The sequence below is a fragment of the Typopeltis vanoorti genome, chromosome 15 (assembly GCF_054136105.1).
Source record: "Typopeltis vanoorti isolate ZY-2024b chromosome 15, IOZ_Tvanoo_1.0, whole genome shotgun sequence".
NCBI lineage: Eukaryota > Metazoa > Arthropoda > Arachnida > Uropygi > Thelyphonidae > Typopeltis > Typopeltis vanoorti.
Genome location: NC_143563.1, coordinates 70,562,893 through 70,584,919, shown reverse-complemented (window position 1 = coordinate 70,584,919; position 22,027 = coordinate 70,562,893). Strand labels below are relative to the sequence as shown.

The window sequence follows — 22,027 nt, the reverse complement described above, 5'->3', positions numbered from 1 at the left end:
TGAAAGTATGTACTTTTAAAAATCTGTTCCTAACTTTTTATCAAGAAATTCGAAAAATTTCCGAAGATATAGCCTATTATTCAAAACGGTGCGCAGATCAGAATCGGAGCGCTCGCCGCTCTCGCTTGTTAGTAAACGAATAAATGCGAACCTGCAATGGCACATACTGGCGCTTTGAATGCGAGAGATTCATTAAAAATTCTTGTAATTTTTAATGAATATTGTTAAGTAGTTAAGTAGATACATAACTACTTAACAATATTCATTAAAAATTACAAGAATATTTATAAAAAAATAACAATTTTACTTACACATGAGTTTCAGGGAATAAATTTTTGTTTGTAGTTTCTGCTGTGTGTTCTGTTTTGGCAATCCCTTTGAATATCCCAACAGTAGTCGGCCATCATGTGAGAATCCCATCTTCCTTGGTACCGATCTTCCATAGTTTTTAAGTCTTGATGAAATCTTTTGCCTTGTTCATCGCTTACAGCATCTAAATTCTTGGGAAATCTATCAAGATGATTGTATAGGAAATGAAGCTTTATGCTCATGTTGCAACCTAGGCGCTGGAAATTTTCAAGCCACTAGATCTTTGTAATTGCACGCTTTTTTGTTTCCAAGAAAATTATTTGCAGCCATTTTAAATGAAGTCCAGGCCTCTTTCTCAATTTCCTTCATAGAGTTGATGAAATTTGGGTCTCTCATTAAAGTTCTAATTTGCAGTCCATCAAATACACCGGCTTTAATTTTTTCATAAATAAGTCGTGGAAATTTTTCACATATGTATTGGAAACAGTCACCTTGTAATGCATTTTTGGAAATTATGGAGACAACTACCATGTTTGAATAAAAACTTTAGTTTAATATTACTAAAATTTTACAATTCGACGTTTCGACCTTTATGTCAAGGTCATCTTCTGGAGCGTACAAATATACACAAGAAACAAGCTATACTACAATCATACTGGTTTGTTAAAGACACTGACTAACCGCTACCACAATTGTTGGCCTGACCTCTGGTGAAAAAAAAAAAAAAAAAAATTATACATCAACGCTAGAGTCCTATTATTTGTGTTGTCTAATAAGAGACAACTTATTAGACAAGAACTAAAAATCATTAGTGACACATTCATAAACAATGGCTATAACAAAAATACTGTCAATAAAACCACAACAAAAATGAATCTAGATTACAGTAAAACCATAGCCATTCCATACATTAAAGGGTTATCAGAAAAAATCAACAGAATCCTACAACATTATAACCTCAATGCCACCTTTAAACCACCCACTAAACTTAAAACCATATTCAGCTCCTCTAAGGATCCTCTCCTCCCATTAGCACATCCTGGAGTCTATTGCATCCGCTGCACCTGTAACTTACCGTACATTGGTGAAACAGGACGGACAATCCCTATACGCAAGAAAGAACACATTAGACACATTAAATATAACCATTATGGTGAAGCAGGCCTCTCAGACCATGCACTTAACACCTTACACCAAATCAACTGGAAAAGCACCTGCTCCTTACACCGCACAAAAACATGGTACGAAAGAAAATTTAAAGAATCCTGCGAAATCCTGATAAACCACCCAAATATCAACAATAAAGATGGTGTGAAAATTCCAAGGATCTGAATAGCACACATTCAGCCAACCTAATATGAAAGATTCAACATAAGTCAGGACTCTAGCCAATCCGCTAGTATTAGAAACCATTCCACTCCAACTGGCTGGAATGATGTTAATATATGTATATAGTAGACAACACAAATAATAGGACTCTAGCGTTGATGTATAATTTTTTTTTTTTTTTTTTTTTTCCACCAGAGGTCAGGCCAACAATTGTGGTAGCGGTTAGTCAGTGTCTTTAACGAACCAGTATGATTGTAGTATAGCTTGTTTCTTGTGTATATTTGTACGCTCCAGAAGATGACCTTGACATAAAGGTCGAAATGTCGAATTGTAAAATTTTTGTAATATTAAACTAAAGTTTTTATTCAAACACGGTAGTTGTCTCCATAATTTCCAAAAATGTATTCGGATCACCGTGCAAGCCTAAAAGAAAGGAGTCACCTTGTAAATCTAAAGCTTTAACATACTGCTTCATAAGACCTAGTTTGATGTGTAGAGGTGAAAAAGTGATCTTTTCTCTGTCGATTGAAGGTTGATTTATAACATTCTGTTCTCCAACATTTAAGGATATTCTAAGAGGCCAATGTTTCTGACTCCAGTATTGGTTTCTAGCTCAACTATCCCAGAAGCATAGAAAACATGGAAACTTTGTATATCCTCTTTGAAAGCCAAGTAAAAAGTTCACCATTTTAAGATCCACACAGATGATCCAGTTATGGTCTGTATATTTTAATAACTTCAGAACCTTTTTAATGTCCTCATATGTTTCCTTTAAGTGGACTGAATAGCCAATAGGAATTGAGCCATATACATTCCCATTGTGTAGTAAGACACACTTGAGACTTCTGCTTGAACTGTCGATAAATAAACACCACTCATTTAGATGATATTGTACAACGCTCATTTCAGTTAGTAAACTTGACACATTGTTACAGTAAACAAACCCACACTTGTGTTTAAAATATTGTACAAGATTACTTTCCCTGCTACAATAAAAAGTTATCTTCGTATCTTGCTCCAGTAAGTTTTTTTTATTTAATCTTGAAGGTAACAATTTTGATGATTCCTTTGATACGCCCAAATCTCTTACTAAGTCATTCAATTCCGCTTGAGTAAAACGTTGCGGTCCAGAACTAGAAATTAAATTTTCATTGTCTAAATCAACATCCGGGTCTTGCTCCTCAAGAACATCTGGCATATCCCAATCATGCTCGTTCTCAAGTAAAGGAAGTCCTTTATAAATTGGCACGGCTATTTCATTGGAATGAGCAACTGGCCGAATTGCTGAGTCGAGATTTGGATACACAATTTTTTTCTTATTCTTCTTATTATAACCAGTAGGCTGAACTAAACAAAAATAGCGATCATCTATGTGATTTTTCGGTTCACGTCAAATCAATGGATTGCCAAAAGCTAATTTTTGACATTTTCCCTTGCTCCACTGTCGTAAATTTTCTACATATGACTTACACACTTTATTTGGAGCCCATGAATTGTCCTGATCTGCAAGTTTTACGTCAAAGTATGCAAAGTACACTTTCTTAACGAAATCAGTGATATTTGTCCTTTGATTGGGAACAGTAAAGCTGCCACAAATGTAGCAGAAGGAATCTACATATTGACACATTTTCGAGTAGTAGACATGATGTATTTTCTTCACTGCTGACTAACATGCAATTAACAAGACAAAAAAAAACCAGAGACTTTATTGAAACGTTATAAGCACTCATCATACTTTCACGATCGATTAACAATTGATTGATTTCGATCATTCTTTGTCCGCTATGATGCATATAGCATTCATTTTTTTAGGCAGTTGTCATCGCCTACTTTTCATCACCTAAATGTATTAGGTCGGTTATCGGCCTCTCTCGCATTCAAAGCGCCAGTACGTGCTGTTGCAGGTTCTTACGCATTTATTCGTTTACTAACAAGCGAGAGCGGTAAGTGCTCCGATTCTGATCTGCACACCGCTTTGAATAATAGGCTATATCTTTGGGAATTTTTTGAATTTCTTGATAAAAAGTTAGGAACAGATTTGTAAAAGTACATACTTTCAAAAAATAATATTAAAACATCGATTTTTTTGATCCTCTAAATAGTACTGCCTCCTTAAAACTATCAAAAACTTACAAATTAGCAAAAAGAAAATGCCATAGAGGAAAAACCTGACGTGATAGAGAAAAATGGGTTTGATATTTGAAATCAGCGCACCCAAATTAGTAAAAAACAAGTGTCAAATCATAATCAGCAGAAAAAAATTTTTTTTTGTTGGCCAGTGTAATCTTAGTTCGAAGGTTAGTTCACAGATTGCGTGAAGGTTCGCACTTTTAAATTTTGCTTTATAGAGAATCATATCATGTAACGCATAATTTTTATAAATGTAATATGTAGGTTTTTGCATTTCAACTTTCTTGGTTTCTCCCAATCACTCCCTACAAATCGAAATAAACGGCAGTTTTGAAGTAGCTATATTTTCTCTACACTTTATCCTTCGAAACATGTGTAGGTGCGTGCGTCAAAATGAAATTTTATTTCCAAAATTTTCATAACAGAATTAATTCGCCTTTAATGGCTAATTATCACCCTCCCAAACTTATCACCCCCCACCCCACACACACACACACACGAAAAAAATACTGTTAGATAACATATGTGCACTTTCTTTTTGTTTGAATTCATTATTTTTCCAAAGTAATTGTACTGTTGCAGTTTCAAGCAAAAGACAAAGGTGAAGAATCTCTGATAAAATACCATTGGATATGAATTTTTGATATTAAAAAGACCCACAATCGGAACCCCCTAGTAATGTTTAACATCATTTGTTGTTCATTAAAAAAAAATGTTCCTAAAATTGAAATGTGTGACCCATATAATTTTATTTTCAAGGAAAGAAAGCAAAATGTCATATTTATTTCAATAAATGTTATTTAAAAAATATAAATATTTGACATAATATTTCCAATCCAAACAAACATTTTGATTATTTATTTTCGCACATGTGAAATTCGTTTTTATTTGGGAAGAGACACAATAAATAAATTGTGCAGCAAAAAAGGGTCAAATATCATAAGACAGTAAAGAAATTCGAAGTAATACAGTGCACATAAAGACAATAATCCACTAATGGAGGGGGAGGTAATTGCATTTTAACAGATAGAATGCTGATGAAGTTTCATCAGCATTCTACATTTTTATTAGGTCAAAGAGATTTTGTGTATAATTGCGAACAGATATATTCAACATAACTTAGCCAGTTTTGTTGTAAAAAGTGCTGCATTTGTAGAAATATTAGCAGCATAATAATCTTCTTCTTCTGCAGCTTCTCCCACTTAAGTGGGGTCACTGTTTATAATGAGTCTCCTCCACACCTTCCTGTCTTGAGCTGTCACCACATCCAAGTTCTTCATCCTCAAGTCCTCTTCTATCAGCTCCCTCCATCTCTTCTTTGGCCGCCCATGCTTCTGCCTTCCTTACACATCCATCTGCATGACCCTTCTTCCCACACATTCATCCTCCCTCCTCATCACATGACCAAACCATCTGAACCTTGCCTCCTGTATTTTTGCTCCTAAGTTCGTAACTTTCACTGTTCCCCTGACATAGTCATTTCTCAAACGATCCTTTCTCGTCACACCGCACATCCACCTAAGCATTCTCATTTCTGCTACTTCCATCCTGCTGATGTTATTTTTCTCACGGCCACAGTTTCTATAGCATATGTCATAGCTGGCCTCACTACTGTCCTATAGATTTTGCCTTTCAGATTGATCGGCACCCTCTTATTGCATAACACTCCAGCCATCTCCCTCCAGTTCCTCCAACCCGCTTGTATCCTGCATTCCACTTCCTTCTCAGCTCCTACATTTTCTTCCACTGTTGAACCTAAGTATCTAAAGTCTCTCACCTTCCTGATGACATTTCCTTCCAGTTCCAGATCTGTCTCCTGTCCTCTGCCCACTGTGCAACACACATACTCTGTCTTACTTCTGCTAAGTATCATACCTCTCTCTTCCAGTACTTTTCTCCATCTTTCCAGTTTAGTTCCCGCTTCTTCTCTTGAATCTGCACACAGCAAGATGTCATCTGCATACAACATTGTCCAAGGCGCATCTTCTCTCACCTCCATCACAATATTAAACAGAAATGGACTTAATGCTGACCCTTGATGCAAGCCAACTGTTACTTCAAAACTTTCTGTCTGTCCTAGACAGGTCCGAACACTTGTCTTCGCATTTTCTGTACATTTCCAGCAACAATCTGACATATTTCTCCGGCACCTTCTTCTCCCTCAGACACCTCCAGATTTCTTGCCTTGGCACTCTATCGTATGCTTTCTCCAGATCAATAAATGCCAGATGTAGCTCCCTTTGTTTCTCTCGATACTTTCCCATCATCTGCTGTAACCCAAAGATTGCATCTGTTGTTGATCTACCAGGCATGAAGCCAAATTGTTCCTTTTCAATCTCCACCTCCTTCCTCAATCTACCATCAAGAACCCTTTCTAGGATTTTCATTGTGTGGGACATCAACTTTATTCCTCTGTAATTTTTACAGTCTTGTGCATCCCCTTTACCTTTGTAGATGGGAACAAGAGTACTCTCCCTCTATTCCTCGGGTATATTTTCCTGTTGGCAAACTTTCATGAACAGGTCCCACAGCAGGTCAATTCCCTTTTCCCCCAGTGCCTTCCATGCTTTCACTGGAATTCTGTCGGGACCCACCGATTTTCCATTCCTCATCCTCTTCATGGCCTCCGTCACTTCCACTCTACTGATGTTCTGCACCATCCCCTCAGAAGGCTGCCCATCTCCTCTGTGAGTCCTTGCATTTTCCTCATTCAAAAGTCCCTCAATGTACATTTTCCATCTGTTTCTTATGTCCACATCCCTCCATAATACTCTTCTTTCAGCGTCTTTGATCTGGCTCACATGTAAGATGTCCTTTGCTGCTTTATTTCTACATTTCGCTAGTTGGTAAATTTTTCTCTGTCCTTCCTTTGTTTCTAATTGATCATACAGATCTTGATATGCCTTTGCCTGTGCCACAACTCTCTTAGCTTCTTGCTTTCTCTCTCTGTACACCTCTCTGTCCTCTTCCACTCTTGACTCATCCCGCTTCTGCTTTGCCTTCCTCTTAGCTGTCACTGCCACTTGTACATTATTATTCCACCACCAACCCTCCTTCTGCTCTCTAATCTTTCCAGATGTCTCACCAAGCACCTCGATTGCACAGCTCAGAATTACTTTTGAATTATGTTTCCACCAATCTTGTACACTTTCTAGTCCATCCGAAAACCTCTCTAACACCCTCTCCCTAAAACGATTCCTCACACTCTCCTCTTTTAAGCGAAACCACTTAATTGTCTTCATCCCATGGCATCCAGAGGTTCTTATCTTTGATCTTATTTTAAAGTCTGCGCACAGCAGTCGGTGTTGCTGTGCTACTTGATCTGTTGGAATTACTTTACAATTTGTCACAACCTTAAGATGTTTTCTTCTAGTCAAAATGTAGTCAATTTGTGAACTGTTGTTACCACTCCTAAATGTTATCAAGTGTTCTTTCCTCTTGTAGAAAAACGAGTTCACAATTGCCAAATCAAACGCTACTGCAAAGTCCACAACCCTCTCTCCTTCCTGGTTCATCATTCCCACTCCGTGGCCACCATGCACCCTTTCACAGTCTCTATTCTGTCTTTCTATGTGTCTGTTCAAGTCTCCTCCGACAATCACCATCTCATTTTCTTCCAATCCCTCATTCATCTAACACGTTCCAGAACTCATCTTTCCCCTCTGCCGTACAACCAACTTGCAGGGCATATACACATAATACGACCACCCGCTCTTCTCCAAGACCCAATTTCATTCACATGATCCTGTTGTTCCTTCTACCCACTTCCAGTACTTCACCCTTCATTCTGCCACACACCACAATTCCTACACCATTTCTTCCCTCGTTATTTGCTCCAGAGTAGAAAAATTTATATCCATCTCCCAGTTCCTTTGCCTTTCCCCCCTTCCACCTTGTCTCCTGCACACATAAAATGTCCAACTTCCTCTTCCTCATCATGTCTGCCACCTCTCTTTCCCTTCCAGTCATGCTTCCAACATTCAGTGTTCCCACTCGCAACATCCTCTCCACCTGCTGGGCTCGCTTCTTTAACCGCACCCGCCCTTGATGCGGTAGCCCTCGTCCACTTCTCGTAGCTGTAGGGCGATGTGGCTGCGCATCGCTTAAGGGGTATGCCCTAGCCCTTATATCATTTTCTCTTTGACTCATATCATAGTTTGATCTAGCATTGAAGTTTTTCGACCGAATGCCCTTCCTGACATCATTAGCGGCATAATAATAAAATAGCAAAATTCATAATACTTCAGAATAATTTGATAATTTTGATAATACTAAAACAAGATGAGACACATCTATAGAAATCTTATTATTATTATTAGAGTCCTTTTAATTATGACTCTATAAATATATATTTAATAAATTGGTTGTATTTTTGCGTTTTTAATTAAATAAACTAGTTTCATTTTGTCATAGATGGTTTTCGCTTCTGAACTACCTGGTCTATTGTTCTTATCAATATTACTAAATTCCAAATAATAATTTGGAAATTAATCTAATTTAGATTTAATTTAATTTAGAAGTAAATCTCCTTTTCTGGAAATTTACTCTTAGTAAATGTTTGACTTGTATTGACTAACCATTGAGTGACTCAGCAGTTTAATCCAGAGATTAAATATATGGTCAGTTTAATCCATAACATTTTTAAAATAAAATGCTTGAATTACTACAAAATGATGCCTATTCAATACTCGAGAGAGATCCAACTTGTGAACTTCAAAATCACAAACAACTTATTAAAAACAATCACTGAATTATCCCAAGACATTTGCTTATCTCTACGCGCTCTCCATCCGTTAATTCCTCGCATATATGGCGTTCCTAAAATCCATAAAGAGAACACCCCACTACGCCCCCATTGTAGAAGGTATCAATTCTCCGATGTACAACCTTTCAAAATATCTTGCCAAATACCTCAAAAGTTTTTCAGGAAAGTCACCATCCTTTATCAAGAACACTAGAATTTGTTACATACATCAAGGATATAACAGTTAATGAAGATGAAATCATGGCTAGCTTGGACATAACTTCTTTGTTCGCTAATGTCCCAACAGATGAAGTCCTAACATTACTCAAGGACAAGTTATCCAAAAAAATGTTAGCCTTGCTTACACATTGCATCAAGTCCAGTTACTTCAAATTTAAAGATACTATATACAAGCAAAATCATGGACTGGCTATGGGTAATCATTTATCCCCTGTACTCGCAAATATTTACTTAGAGGATTTTGAAACCAAGGCTATCTCTTCCTTTATTTTAACACCTAAAGTTTGGAAACGTAGATGATGTCTTCATTATTTGGAGCCATGGACATAATTCCCTTATGGTTTTCCTCGAATATCTCATTAGCTGACATCAAAGTATTAAGTTTACTGCCAAGCTTGAAACGGATAATTCCCTCCTTTTCTCGATGTCAAACTGACCCGCTCTTCTGGTAAACTCAAAATATCGATATATAGAAAGCCCACACATACCAACAGATATCTACATAGTCAGTCATCTTCTGGATGACCCAAATGAACTTCTTACAGAAATAAGCCATCTCAAAACTTCTTTCAAAGTTAATGGATATTCCAAGAGAATCATTGAAAGATTTCTTCTTAATCCTCCTAGACATCGCTCAGAAGAAACAAATAGATTCAAAGGCAATATATATATTCCTTACATAAGTACAGTTTCACATAAATTGGCAAAAGTTCTAAGAAAATAATATCAGAACCTTGTTCACTCCACTTCCTAAAATCCGTTTCTTAATAAGCCACCCAAAACTTATCATCATCATCTAAAATACCCTGGTGTATATAAAATATTGTGTGATTGTGATATTCCTTATTTTGGGCAGACAGACAAATCTGTCGAATTGCATATTGAAGAACACATGAGGGACATTACTTACAAGAGACAGGGAGCCAGTGCATTATCAAGTCATATCCTTTTCTTCGCTAATCCTAATGATGAAAGCCAAAGCCACAAAGTCTGCGGAAAAATCAATTAACATCTTCCATTGCAATGATGAACTAGAGAGAAAAATCGTAGAATCTAGGGAAATCATCTTCAATCCTGTTCATCTAAATAATAACTTGAGCTACAACCTCCTAGATAGTCATTCAGCTGTAAGCATGTACTGGTGTTCACGAGATGCTACTAGCACATACTTTCCCAACAATACAATGAATGAAAGAACAGCTTTAAATACAACCACAATGTTTTAATGTCAATTATGTATAGAGAGTCTCTATGATGGTCATAGTTTATTTAGCTTCGGTGTTTTAGTGTTTTTTCTTTTTTTCTTTCTTTTATAATGTCACCTGATGAAGGCTGTTACAAGCCGAAACTAGTAGTGTTTTAATATTAAAACCTTTTAACTTAAATCTCGGTTCTAGTCATTCAAATCTTTTAAAAAATATGTATGTTAACTGAGTTAATGATCATTCATTCATCATATATATATATATATATATATATGACAAAAATATAATTATACAAGTTATATATATATATATATATATATATATTATATGCTTTTTATTTGAATCCCATGCTTCCAGTAAGTAAGGTGGTCTCGCATTAGGCAACAAAATTTACCTTTCACCTAAAGTGTGTGGTTGGAAAGCAGCTACATTAACCATTCTGTCAACCAGAGAGGCATACTATGCATGTTACTGCAAACTGAAACAGTTTATATTTATATTTAGATGTATGTTGTAATTCCATAAATATAACGATTTTTGCTACAATTTTTATTACCGCAAATTCAAAATTTTTATTTTTAGTGAGAATATCTGAACTTTAGAGTTGATGAAATTCCTATTTTTACCTTGATTAGCAAGCTTAATTGGATTGCATTTAAATTCTTTTCTTTTCTTTTTTTTAAAAAAAAAACTTTTATCCTTATACTAAATTATTACCATACCTTTTAATATTTTTTTGGTATTCAGAATTTTTGTAGCAACTATGATACTTGTCAAACAAAATCAACATTCTCAAAATCAACAATCAACACTACAATTGAAATCTTTCGCAGAAAGATTTTCGATATATTTAGATATAAACGTAGATATAAAGAAATTAAAGACTCATTACTTGTACTATCCATTTCTCCTCATGAGAAACTTATTTCTAAATTAGAGAGCTCATCATTGGCTGAACATTTTGAGAAACCAGAAACAGCAATTTTAACAGTTGCATGGGACAAAAGTTTACAACAAATAGATGCTACTAGTAAATCTCTACAAGATCCCGATATGGATTTGTTTTTAGCTAATAATTCGTTACAGTCTTTAGTTGGTTTTATTTTAGATATAAGAAATAGTTTTGCTGCTGTAAATGAAGAAGCAAATTTATTATCAGATGAGACAAAATTTAAAGATGAAAAGGAAAGAGTTAGAAAACGAAAAAAAAAAAAAATGAGTGACGAAGTTTCTCAAACTACAATGAGAAACATGAGATTATGTTACATGGGAAAGAAAATTTCACTGTGAACACTTTTAATGTCATTTGCAATAAGCTAATTTTGGAAATTAATGAAAGAACAAAAAGCTATTTCGGCAGATTAGATATGTTTGGCTTTTTTTTTTTTTTTTTTTTTGAAGAAAGATATAGATCAAGACAAGTACAAGACTACTATTAATAAAATTTTACAAACTTATGGGACTGATGTTCATCCAGAAAAATTTATTGATGAAGTTAAGCAGTTTTTAATATTGATGAAGGAAGAAAATTCTTCAATTAAAAATATGTACAAATTTATAAACGATGGGTTAAGGTCTACTTTTCCGAACATAGAAACAATTTTAAAAATATTTTCGATGATGCCTATTTCAAATGCAAGCTGAACGCTCATTTTCAGCATCGAAATGAATAAAAAATTATTTAAGAAGAAACTTGCACCAAAGTAAAACAAGTGATCCTGTGGTTATTATGCATTGATTCAGATGTAATAGACTCGATTAATTATATCATTTTAGATATATTTGCTAAAACCAAAGCCAGAAAAAAAACCCTTTTAGTTATTGATTTTTTAAAATTTAAATTTGAACTGATTTATTTTTATATGTTTTTTTCAAATGCAAATATATGTATACCAATGTTATATTGGGTTATTAAAATTATTATTATGGAAATGTTGACTTTTATTTTCAATAAACTAAAAAAGTGCTTATTTTTGAGGCCTCATAATGATGTTGCGTCTCGGGCCTCCAAAAGTATAAATGCGGCCCTGGCACTGCCTGTTTGTAATGGTAGCAGTGAACGCTCATTTTCTATACTTAAACGCGTTAAAAATATTTACACAATTCGTTAAGTCAGATGCATTTGAGAAATTTGTCAATTATGTTCATAGAAAACGATATTGTTGAATTATTAGATTATAACTTATCTATCATATACATTTATATGCCTAATTGATAAATACTTCATTAAGTAAATGTATAAAAAATTATTTGTGAATTACTGAATAGTTTAAAGTCCATGTTTTTTATAATTAAGTTTATTTTTATTTATAAATATTTCAGTGACTGGATTTTGAAAATGGATAAAAAGAAATCGGGTTTTCAATATTGCAAACGTAAAGCGGAAAAGGAAGAAAGATTGAAAAAACAAGTACTGTTGATTGAATGCATTTGTTTGCTCCTGTTATCACTCACTTATACTTATTTGTGGTTGGTTATTAATGTCATCCCTTGTAGTTAGTTGCCCATGTTATTACTGGCTTGTGGTTGGCTGTTCTCTGAGTCATTCAGTGATCAGCTTGTTGGTCAATTTTTTACGTTAATGGCCACATTTCACTTCTATATATCATGATGGGAATTCAGTTGAAAAATAAGCCCAGTACTCAGTCTTGCTTGTATGTCCACTCGTGTAATTAGGACTGACTGTTTTATGTGCATTGTTGTTGCCAATCATATATTTTTCTTATTCTTCTGCTAACCAAGCTTATGTTTCCTTATTTCACTTTATATCCTTTCTTATATAATTTGATTCTATAGTTCTCTATTTTGGTTCTCTGCATACTTTCATATTTCTGGAATCCAGTAAACCAAATCTGTGTAGGCATGACTGAGACAAGACTATTTTTTTACTCACCCACCACTTGTTCAGCATAACATAAATAATATGCTTTTTATCCCTTGTTTATTTGCATCCTTTTACTTAGTTTCTTATTGTTCTCTCCATATTTGGTCTGAACAATCTTATAGAAGGATATATATTTCTGATCTGTAGTAATTCTTTGTATTATTTTTTTTTTATTGATTTTGCAATATGATCTCTAGTAATTACAGTACTCAGTGTTGAATATTTTCAGTGTGAAGTGTAAAATCTTTTTTTTTCCTTCAAAAATGCAACATTTTGTTAATTGAATGATTTACACAAAGATTTTTTTACCATCAAAAATGTTCATAGTCATGTAAATTTTTCATTATTGAATAGGTACATACTGACAGTAAAGATGTTTAGTTTCTTCATCTGTCTGAAATTTTTATAATGAACTAAAATCAAATTAGAATTACTAATTATATCAGCATTTAAAAAAATTATCATTCTAAGTTTTAATTTGGCTTCAACTCGAATATTTTAGGATTTGGCTATGCAGACATTGAAAATAGAGTTTTGTGTTCTAAGGATTCAGTAATGCGGATTGCTAGTATTAGTAAGAGTATTACAATGACTGCAATTGGAAAATTATGGGAAGAAGGCAAGTTAGATATGGATAAATCAGTGGAGGAATATGTACCATATTTTCCACAGAAGACATTTCAAGGAGAGAAGGTAAACTGTCATTACTTTGTAATTGTAGACTTTTACGTTTGACTGTGTATAGTTTCATGTTTCAAACTTAAATTGTCAAAAATGAATATAATATAAAATATTTGCTGTTATCATGTAAGAATGAAAGGAAAATCTTATTTTTGTATTGTAATGTTATATGATTTTTAAATGGTTTTTAATATCTTTTGTGCCTTAGTTCTTATGCAATCAACTCTTACTATAGTGAACTCATAGGGACAAAAGGAATAGTTTGTTTTAGTGGATCATTTGCTATAGGCAATTTAATTTACTGTAGCATTGATTGCTATGGATTTTTAGCTCAGACGTTTTGGTAGTTATATAGTGAGTGAATTCATTATAGGCATTTACTATTGTGAGATCTGATTGTCATTTTGCAGGATGAATCATGAACTATACTGTGAAATAGTATGTATGCGTTAATGAATAACATTCAAAATACAACAAAATAATTATTCAAAGTAGTTTCGATGACTACCTACTTATGTTATTTGTGTCTTAAGTAATTTTGCTAAATACTTGAAACTAGTATTTCACAAGAAAACAATTATTTTGTTTGAAAAAAGAAATTAATCATTGTTTATTGATCAGTTGTCTTTACAATGAATTGTTTTTCAGTGGTATTTGTTTGCTCAGTGAATTGCTGTTCATTAAATTGCTGATTTGGTGAATTGATTTTTGATCAGCTTGATCAATTGCTTTTCAGTAAATTATTATTTGAAGATTTGATAAATTTTTGCTGAATTTTGATGGAGCTATAGAAAAATATAGATATGTTTTGGAAGCGAGTATGGCTGCTACCAAAACACTGGGGGAAAAAAAAAATGGAAAACACATTACCATGGATTTCATGGGTAACTGGAGTCAAGGATAGGTCCATTATTTATTATTTAGGATCATGGAAAAATCTTGTTACCCCTAGTATTTTGGAACAAATATTAGGAACATGGACAGGTTTCCCCATGGACTTAACAGTGCAATTACAATCAAACTACATGTATATTCAGGATCGGCTTAACTCAGTAAGCAGGTGATGTGCCACATTGGAGCACCTTCTTCAAGGGTTGAAGTGAGTAGAAAAAATAAAATAAAAACACATTTTAATATTAGCATTTATTAAATGTGGATATTCACTAAATACATTGTAATAAATACTTTGACTTTTAATGACATTTAGCAAAAAAACTTCAAGTTGTTTTTTTTTTTTTGCTATGTGTGTGGGAGCTGGCAAAAACACAAAATGAGCTGGGCACTCTTTCAAGGTGTCATGTTACAGGGGGCACCTTATACTACTGACTTTTTTTTACATGCAGCGCACATTTGTCAGTTAGGAGGTGAGGCGTGCACATGTATCCAGTTTAATTTCTATTACGAAGTGACATTTGGTTATTTTTTTGTGGAACAGACCTAACGCGTTGTTTGTAAATAAATCATCAAACTGTTGATTGCTAAAAACACATAGTAAATATGTAGTTAATTCACACTGAGGTAAGTAGATTCAAAATTTAACCAAAGCCTTTTTAACCAAATTTAACCAAAACAAATCAGCAAAAATTTTATGCATTTCTTAAAATATTTATTTTAATTTTTTATTTACGTGGTATTAGACATGGTATCAAAATTGGAGATGTTAATGTCAGCTCTTTGCTTTATGGGGATGATGTTATACTGATCAATAAATCTACTACAAGTCTGCAAGATTCCCTGACTAAATTAAATAACTGTTGTAATAGATATGGTATGAAGGTCAGCAATAAAAAGACAAAGACAATGAAAATGGGCAGAATCGTTGAATATGTCAACTGCATTGTGAACGGAGAACCTGTGGAAGAAGTAAAACATTTCACCTACTTATGCATGATTTTTAGTGCAGATGGTAAATTAAATATGGAAATAGACAAAAGCATCCACAAAGCTGTATGGTAGGAAGTCAATTGAATAAATTCATATGAAATAAGAGAGAAATTAGTCAGAACACTAAATTAGCTGTATACAAGACAGTGTTCAAACCAGTTTTAACTTATGGATCTGAGAGCTGGGTCAGTAGTAAAACACTTGACCAAATACCAGAGACTGCAGATATGAGAATCCTGAGAAAGATTACAGGTGTGAACAGATGGCATCAATGGCAATATATTAAAAATGAGGCTATTAGGAAAGAACTTGACATTGCCAGCATCCAGGAATGCATTAGCAGTGCTAAACTCAGGTGGTATGGTCATTTAAACAGAATGGGCGAGGAAAGAATAGCAAAACAAGTGTTCTCTGCCAGGTTGGCAGGAAAACGACCCAGAGGAAGACCAAGATATAGGTGGATTGATACGGTACAAAGTGCCTTAGACGACAAAAATAGAAGATCTGATAATATTAGAGTCTTGACAAGTAACAGACTGATCTGGAGGAAAATTGTAGATAGGAAGTTAGTAATGATGTAAATTTTTCATGTAGTACTATCATATCCTGTACACCCCCTTGAGGGGGTACATGGCAGGAATTTGATGATGATGATTTACTTTTTATGTCTTACAAATTTTTTTGTAAGCCATAAGACATAGAAAAATTAGAATTCCATGGCGGACACAGGAAGTTAAAGAGGTAGTGAAGGAAAAGAAGAAAGCATATCAAAAGTTCCTGGCAAATAAGTCAGCTTGTGCTCTTAGAGAATACAGAGACAAATGCAAGAATGCTAAACACCATGTAAAACTAGCTAAACAAAAATCATGGGAGGATTTTGGCAAGAATATAGAAAATAAATATCAAGAAGGTGGCAAAATATTCTGGAGGTTGTTGAAGAAGCTTAGGAATGGAGGAAAGAGTGCTGTAAAAGGAGTTAGAGATGATAAAGGTGACATGAAAACAGGAGAAAAGGATATACTTGAAGTATGGAGTAACTACTTTGAAAAACTGCTAAATGAAACAAGCAGTGATGACAGCACAGTGGTAAAAAACACTGACCAGCCATTTAGTCAGGAATACATATCCATACTTAAAGTAGAAAAAGCCATCAAAGGCTTGAAATGTGGAAAGGCAGCAGGAGTAGATGATATTCGACCAGGAATGCTGAAGTATGGTGGTATAAAAGTCTTACAGTGGTTGCACTGTATAGTTCAGAAAGCCTGGACAGAGGGACAAATTCCTGATGATTGGAGTAGAGCTCTAATAGTATCCATATATAAAAAGGGAAATAAAACTGAATGTGAGAATTACAGAGGTATTTCCCTCTGTAATTCTCACATTCCTGGTAAGTATATATTGCATAGATCTTGCCAGGAACATGAGTGTTCCTATCAAGATTTATGCAAGTATACTTGAGAAACGGTTGAGAAGAATTGTGGAAGAAAAGCTTGGTGAAAAACAAGCTGGATTCAAGTCGAATAGAAGCTGTCAGGATCAGATCTTCACTTTACGACAAATAGTCGAGAAAGCATGGGAATATAACAAAGATCTGTATTTAAGTTTTGTCAATTTGGAAAAGGCATATGACAAGGTGCCAAGAGAGAAGCTATTCAATACGCTACAGTTATATGGTGTCAATGGGGTATTATATCAAGCAATACTTAGTCTTTATTTGAGTTGTAAGTCAGCAGTTAGAATTGAAGGAAGTACAAGAAGATGGTTTAATGTACATCTGGTGGGAGACAAGGATGTACATTATCCCCTCTGTTATTCGTTATCTATATGGATCACATTATGAAGGAAAGTGGTATTAAAAATGATATCAAAATTGGAGATGTTAATGTCAGCTCTTTACTTTATGCAGACGATGTTATACTTCAGCTCTTTGCTTTATGTAGACGATGTTATATTTCTAAATAAATCCCCTACAAGTTTCCAAGATTCCCTGACTAAATTGAATACCTGTTGTAATAGATATGGTATGAAGATTAGCATTAAAAAGACAAAGACAATGAAAATAGGTAGAATTGTTGAAAATGTCACCTGTGTTGTGAACGGGGAAGCTGTGGAACAAGTAAAACATTTCAGCTACTTAGGCATGATTTTTACTGAAGATGGTAAATTAAATATGGAAATAGATAACAGAATCAACAAAGCTGGTATGGTAGGAAGTCAATTGAATAAATTCATATGGAATAAGAGAGAAATTAGTCGGAACACTAAATTAGCTGTATACAAGACAGTGTTCAAACCAGTTTTAACTTATGGATCTGAGAGCTGGGTCAGAAGTAAAACACTTGACCAAAGACTAGAGACCGCAGATGTGAAAGTCCTGAGAAAGATTAGAGGCGTGAGCAGATGGCATCAGTGGCAATATCATATTAAAAATGAGGATATTAGGAAAGAACTTGACATTGTCAGCATTCAGGAATGCGTTAGCAGAGCTAATCTCAGGTGGTATGGTCACTTAAACAGAATAGGCGAGGAAAGATTAGCAAAACAAGTGTTCTCCGCCAGGTTGGCAGGAAAACGACCCAGAGGAAGACCAAGATATAGGTGGATTGATATGGTACAAAGTGCCTTAGATGATATATAAGATCTGATAATGTTGGAATCTTGACAAGTAACAGACTGATTTGGAGTAAAATTGTAGATAGGAAGTTAGTAATAATGTAAATTTTTCATGTAGTACTATTATATCCTGTACACCCCTTGAGGGTACATGTCAGGAATTTGATGATGATGATGTATTAAATAATGTAATTGACTTTACTGTAGAATTTATAATAATAATAAGCTAATGTCTTTTATTTCCTTATAGGGAGTGGGCAAGGTCTTTAAACCTTGCCCGCTCCCTATAAGGAAATAAAAGACATTAGCTTATTATTATTATAAATTCTACAGTAAAGTCAATTACATTATTTAATACATCATCATCATTAAACCCTATCTAGTATTTTGGAGACTGAGTGGGCAGTCCAGTCTCCACCGGTAGCCAATCAGAGATAGCTGGCCGATGTCCATCACTAATTACTTAAGAATTTAGAATGGATGAAAATTTTAATGTTGTACTTGAATTGGCAAAATAGTTAGCATTAGATTTAGAAATTTCTTCTGAGTTCAAAAGCAATATATTATGCAGATGTAAGGAAAGATTGTTCTGTTACGAATGTTCAGATGAAGTGCCAGTTAATCTGCAATGTAACTTTAAAGTTACATTTTTGATTCCAATTGTGGACACTATTATTAATTTTTGGCTGAAAGGTTTGATCTCTTTACAAGTCACTTGTAACATATTTCAGTTTTTGTATAGTTTCAAGGAAATTTCTAATATCAATGAGGGCACTTTAAGAAAGCACTGTGATGATTTACAAGTTGCATTGACTGATGGTGAAGAAAAGGATATTTGTGCCACTTAATTATATAATGAAATACAAATTTTAAAGGACATCTTATAGGATAGTTACAGCTTAGACCCACTGAAAATATGGCAATAAATATACTCAAATGATTTAGATAGCATCTTTATTAATTTAACAATTTCACTTTGAATATTTTTGACACTTCCAGTTTCAGTAGCAAGTGGAAAACAATCATTTTATTATTATTATTATCTGAGACCTCCAGGGAGTCAAGGACTCATCGAGGGAGGCTGTAAATTACTCAACCCAGCTATCATACCTTCCCTTAAATTCATTTACACTAGATGCACTCACTACCCCTAAGGACAAATTATTCCACTCACTCACTCACTGCTCTGTAGGAGAAAAACCTGGCTCCTACCCCTTTCTTGACTGAGAATAACCTTAACTTTTCAAGACTGAAACTAATTAAAACGTATCTCAGATCTAGTATTTCACTGGAAAGACTGGTTGGACTGTCAATGATCACAATAGAAGGTGATATCTGCAAGAAACTAGAAACAAGTGAAATTTTGGATGAATTTGCTTCCATAAAATTAAGAAAAATAAACTTTTAAATCATTTAATTTTTTTTTTCATACATTGCTTTTTCCATTAAAAATTAAATTATTCTTATCATTGTGCAATTTTTCTAGTTTGTACATCTCTAGTTACAACAGCTCATAGCCAGTAATCGGCAACTTATGTATCTGTAATTCTAGTCTGTGTGCATTTTTGTATGTTTTGCAATTTTTGCTGTGTTGTTAATATATATATTTTTCAAAGTGTACAATTTTACATAAAAATATGTATTTTGAGGTTTTAACTTTTGAATTTTAACTATATTTTAAAAAAACGTAAGGAGCTCTCAACTTAAATTTGCATCGGGGCAGCAGGACCTCTCTGTATATCAGGTGCTTTCATGTAATTTACCCATTTGGAATATATCCTGGATGTAATTCAACTCTTCTTCAAAACCAATGAGTAATATTCTACCTCTCAAACTTTCTCTGTTTTTTAGTTTTTTTTTTCTCCATCAGAAGACTGTAGTCAAATGTACACTACTGAACCCAGAGCATGTGATTTCCATTTCTCCATTAGTTTTAACATAAATAACTTTTTATAGAGCACATCAGCTTTCACTGGAACTTCCACATCCACTTCTCTAGTACCTTATTATAGCCTTTCCTTTTTTAATATCTCCTTATATAGTTTTCTTCTAAGGATGAAAAAAGTCTCACCTTCTGTCCTTTTCAAAGAAGCTCTTTGCTCTTCAACAGCCTAATTTATAACTTCACACTTGCAACAAGTGGAGCTCCCTTTCCTTTAAATCAGTGCTCTTCAACCTGGATAGTACTACCCACTAGTAGGCGATTTAAGCTTTCAGGTGGGTGGCAGAATAACTACATGCTGTATTAAAAATATCCAAAATATACAAACTCAAACTTGTGAGAATGTATGTGAAAAGAAAAAGTTACTATATGAATAAAAAGTTAAAAAGTATTTTCAAGATACAGCAAATAGTAAAAGGTTATTCCGAAACGATTTTATTTGTTGTGTCATGCTATTGGTCGAATGCTCAGAATGCATACGACTGTACGGGCATTGAACATACATAAAACAAGATTGTGCCGAAATGTTTTCATTCAACGCATCACGATATTGGTTCACTAGTGCTCACAGCCTCTGTTACTCAGTTGAAACATATATTGCTAGTGCATGGTATTGCCATTGATGAGATTTCTGATTTTTTTGTATTATTATTATTGTGTTGTGATTTGAATAATTTGTGCAACAAATATTGAAATCATGTCTCAAAAAAAAGAAATATGCCTATGGCTATTTACCAGAGTATCTGCGGATGGGTTTCATCGAATCTATTACAAACAGCTTCCAATGTTACTGTGCCACAAGATATTTTCTAATGAAGCAATGAAACCAAGTTGATTGTGAGAACATCTTGCTGCAATGCAAAGTATCCAAAAGATAAAGATGAGCTCATTGAATATTTTCAAAATCTTTCTACAATAAATGCATTATTCAAGAAACAAAATGCAAAGAACTAATATCACAATTAATTGCAAAAAGTGGCAAAAACCATAGCATTGGAGAAACTTTGATAATACCCTCTATTAAAGAATTTATGTAAACAGTAATGCATCAGGATCCAACTAAAGTTATAAAAACATTGCCCCTTAGCGATGCCACAGTAAGGCAGTGCATTGACGAAATGTGGTTAATGTTGAAAATGAACTTATAGCTATTCTCCAAAACTCATAATTTTCCATGTAGTTGGACGAGTCCACATTTGCAGATAATAATGCTTTATTGATGGCATATGTACAGTACCTTGATGAAAAGAGTACATTGCAAGAAGAAATGTTCTTCTTCTTCCTAACATGGATTTTAGGCCAGGTGGCCTATTCCGCTTTCATGCCATCTCTTTCTTGGTCTTCCGATTCTTCTTCTTCTTCCTCTCTTTTTTTTTTTTCCCACTTATTTTTCTACTTTGTGCAATACCATATATTCTTTACACTCTTGTGGAATCTTCCCCATTCTGAGACTCATGATATAGCCTGGTCAGTGGAATAGCCAGTTCAGCTGAACACTCTTTTAGCAACAGTCTTATTGCAGAATTCTTATTCAGTTTTTGCAACACCTCTAGTACTTCCTCCTTGTACACATGAGTTCCCTCATATAGCGTAACGGTCTTCACTTAGCTTTTAGCACAATGGTTACTCATTAGTTGAACAATCACTTCTGCATCAGTAACCTGCATACCATCTGCATTCAGTCAATTTTTTCAATTTCATATTCTTTCAATTTCATTCTTTTTTTTTTTTTTACTTGCAGCATAACAATAGAATTATTTTGGGTTGTCTTTAACTTGCAGAGCTAGCTTTTTTTAAAACTTAGACTCAGACTTAGCTTTCTGTACAACACTTGTGACTCTTGTGACCTGCTGCTAACAATTATCATAACTGACATTGTCTTTATGCAAATGGTATTCCATCATCTTTTTCTTAGGAATCTCTTGCTTAATTAGATTACACATCCATTTCACTCCTACTTTATTTATTCTTCAAACTCTAAAGACACATTCTGATATCACAGTATTTAATTATTTTTTAAACACTTTTCATACATCATCAGTATTCTTCCCATCCAACAACTGATA

At 34.1% G+C, this 22,027-nt stretch overlaps 1 protein-coding gene across 2 annotated transcripts in view; it reads left to right on the top strand.

The window, feature by feature from the left end:
* LOC150098866 (serine beta-lactamase-like protein LACTB, mitochondrial) overlaps nucleotides 1-22,027 on the top strand; it is a 166,987-nt gene that overhangs the window by 16,026 nt on the left and 128,934 nt on the right. For both annotated transcript variants that reach the window (XR_016549497.1, XM_090405065.1), the window contains exon 3: nucleotides 13,344-13,534. Coding sequence is in view for 1 of the 2 variants with exons in the window: in XM_090405065.1 (XP_090261191.1) it covers nucleotides 13,344-13,534 (191 nt within the window). In the remaining variant the exon portion in view is untranslated. The remainder of the gene's footprint in view (nucleotides 1-13,343; nucleotides 13,535-22,027) is intronic.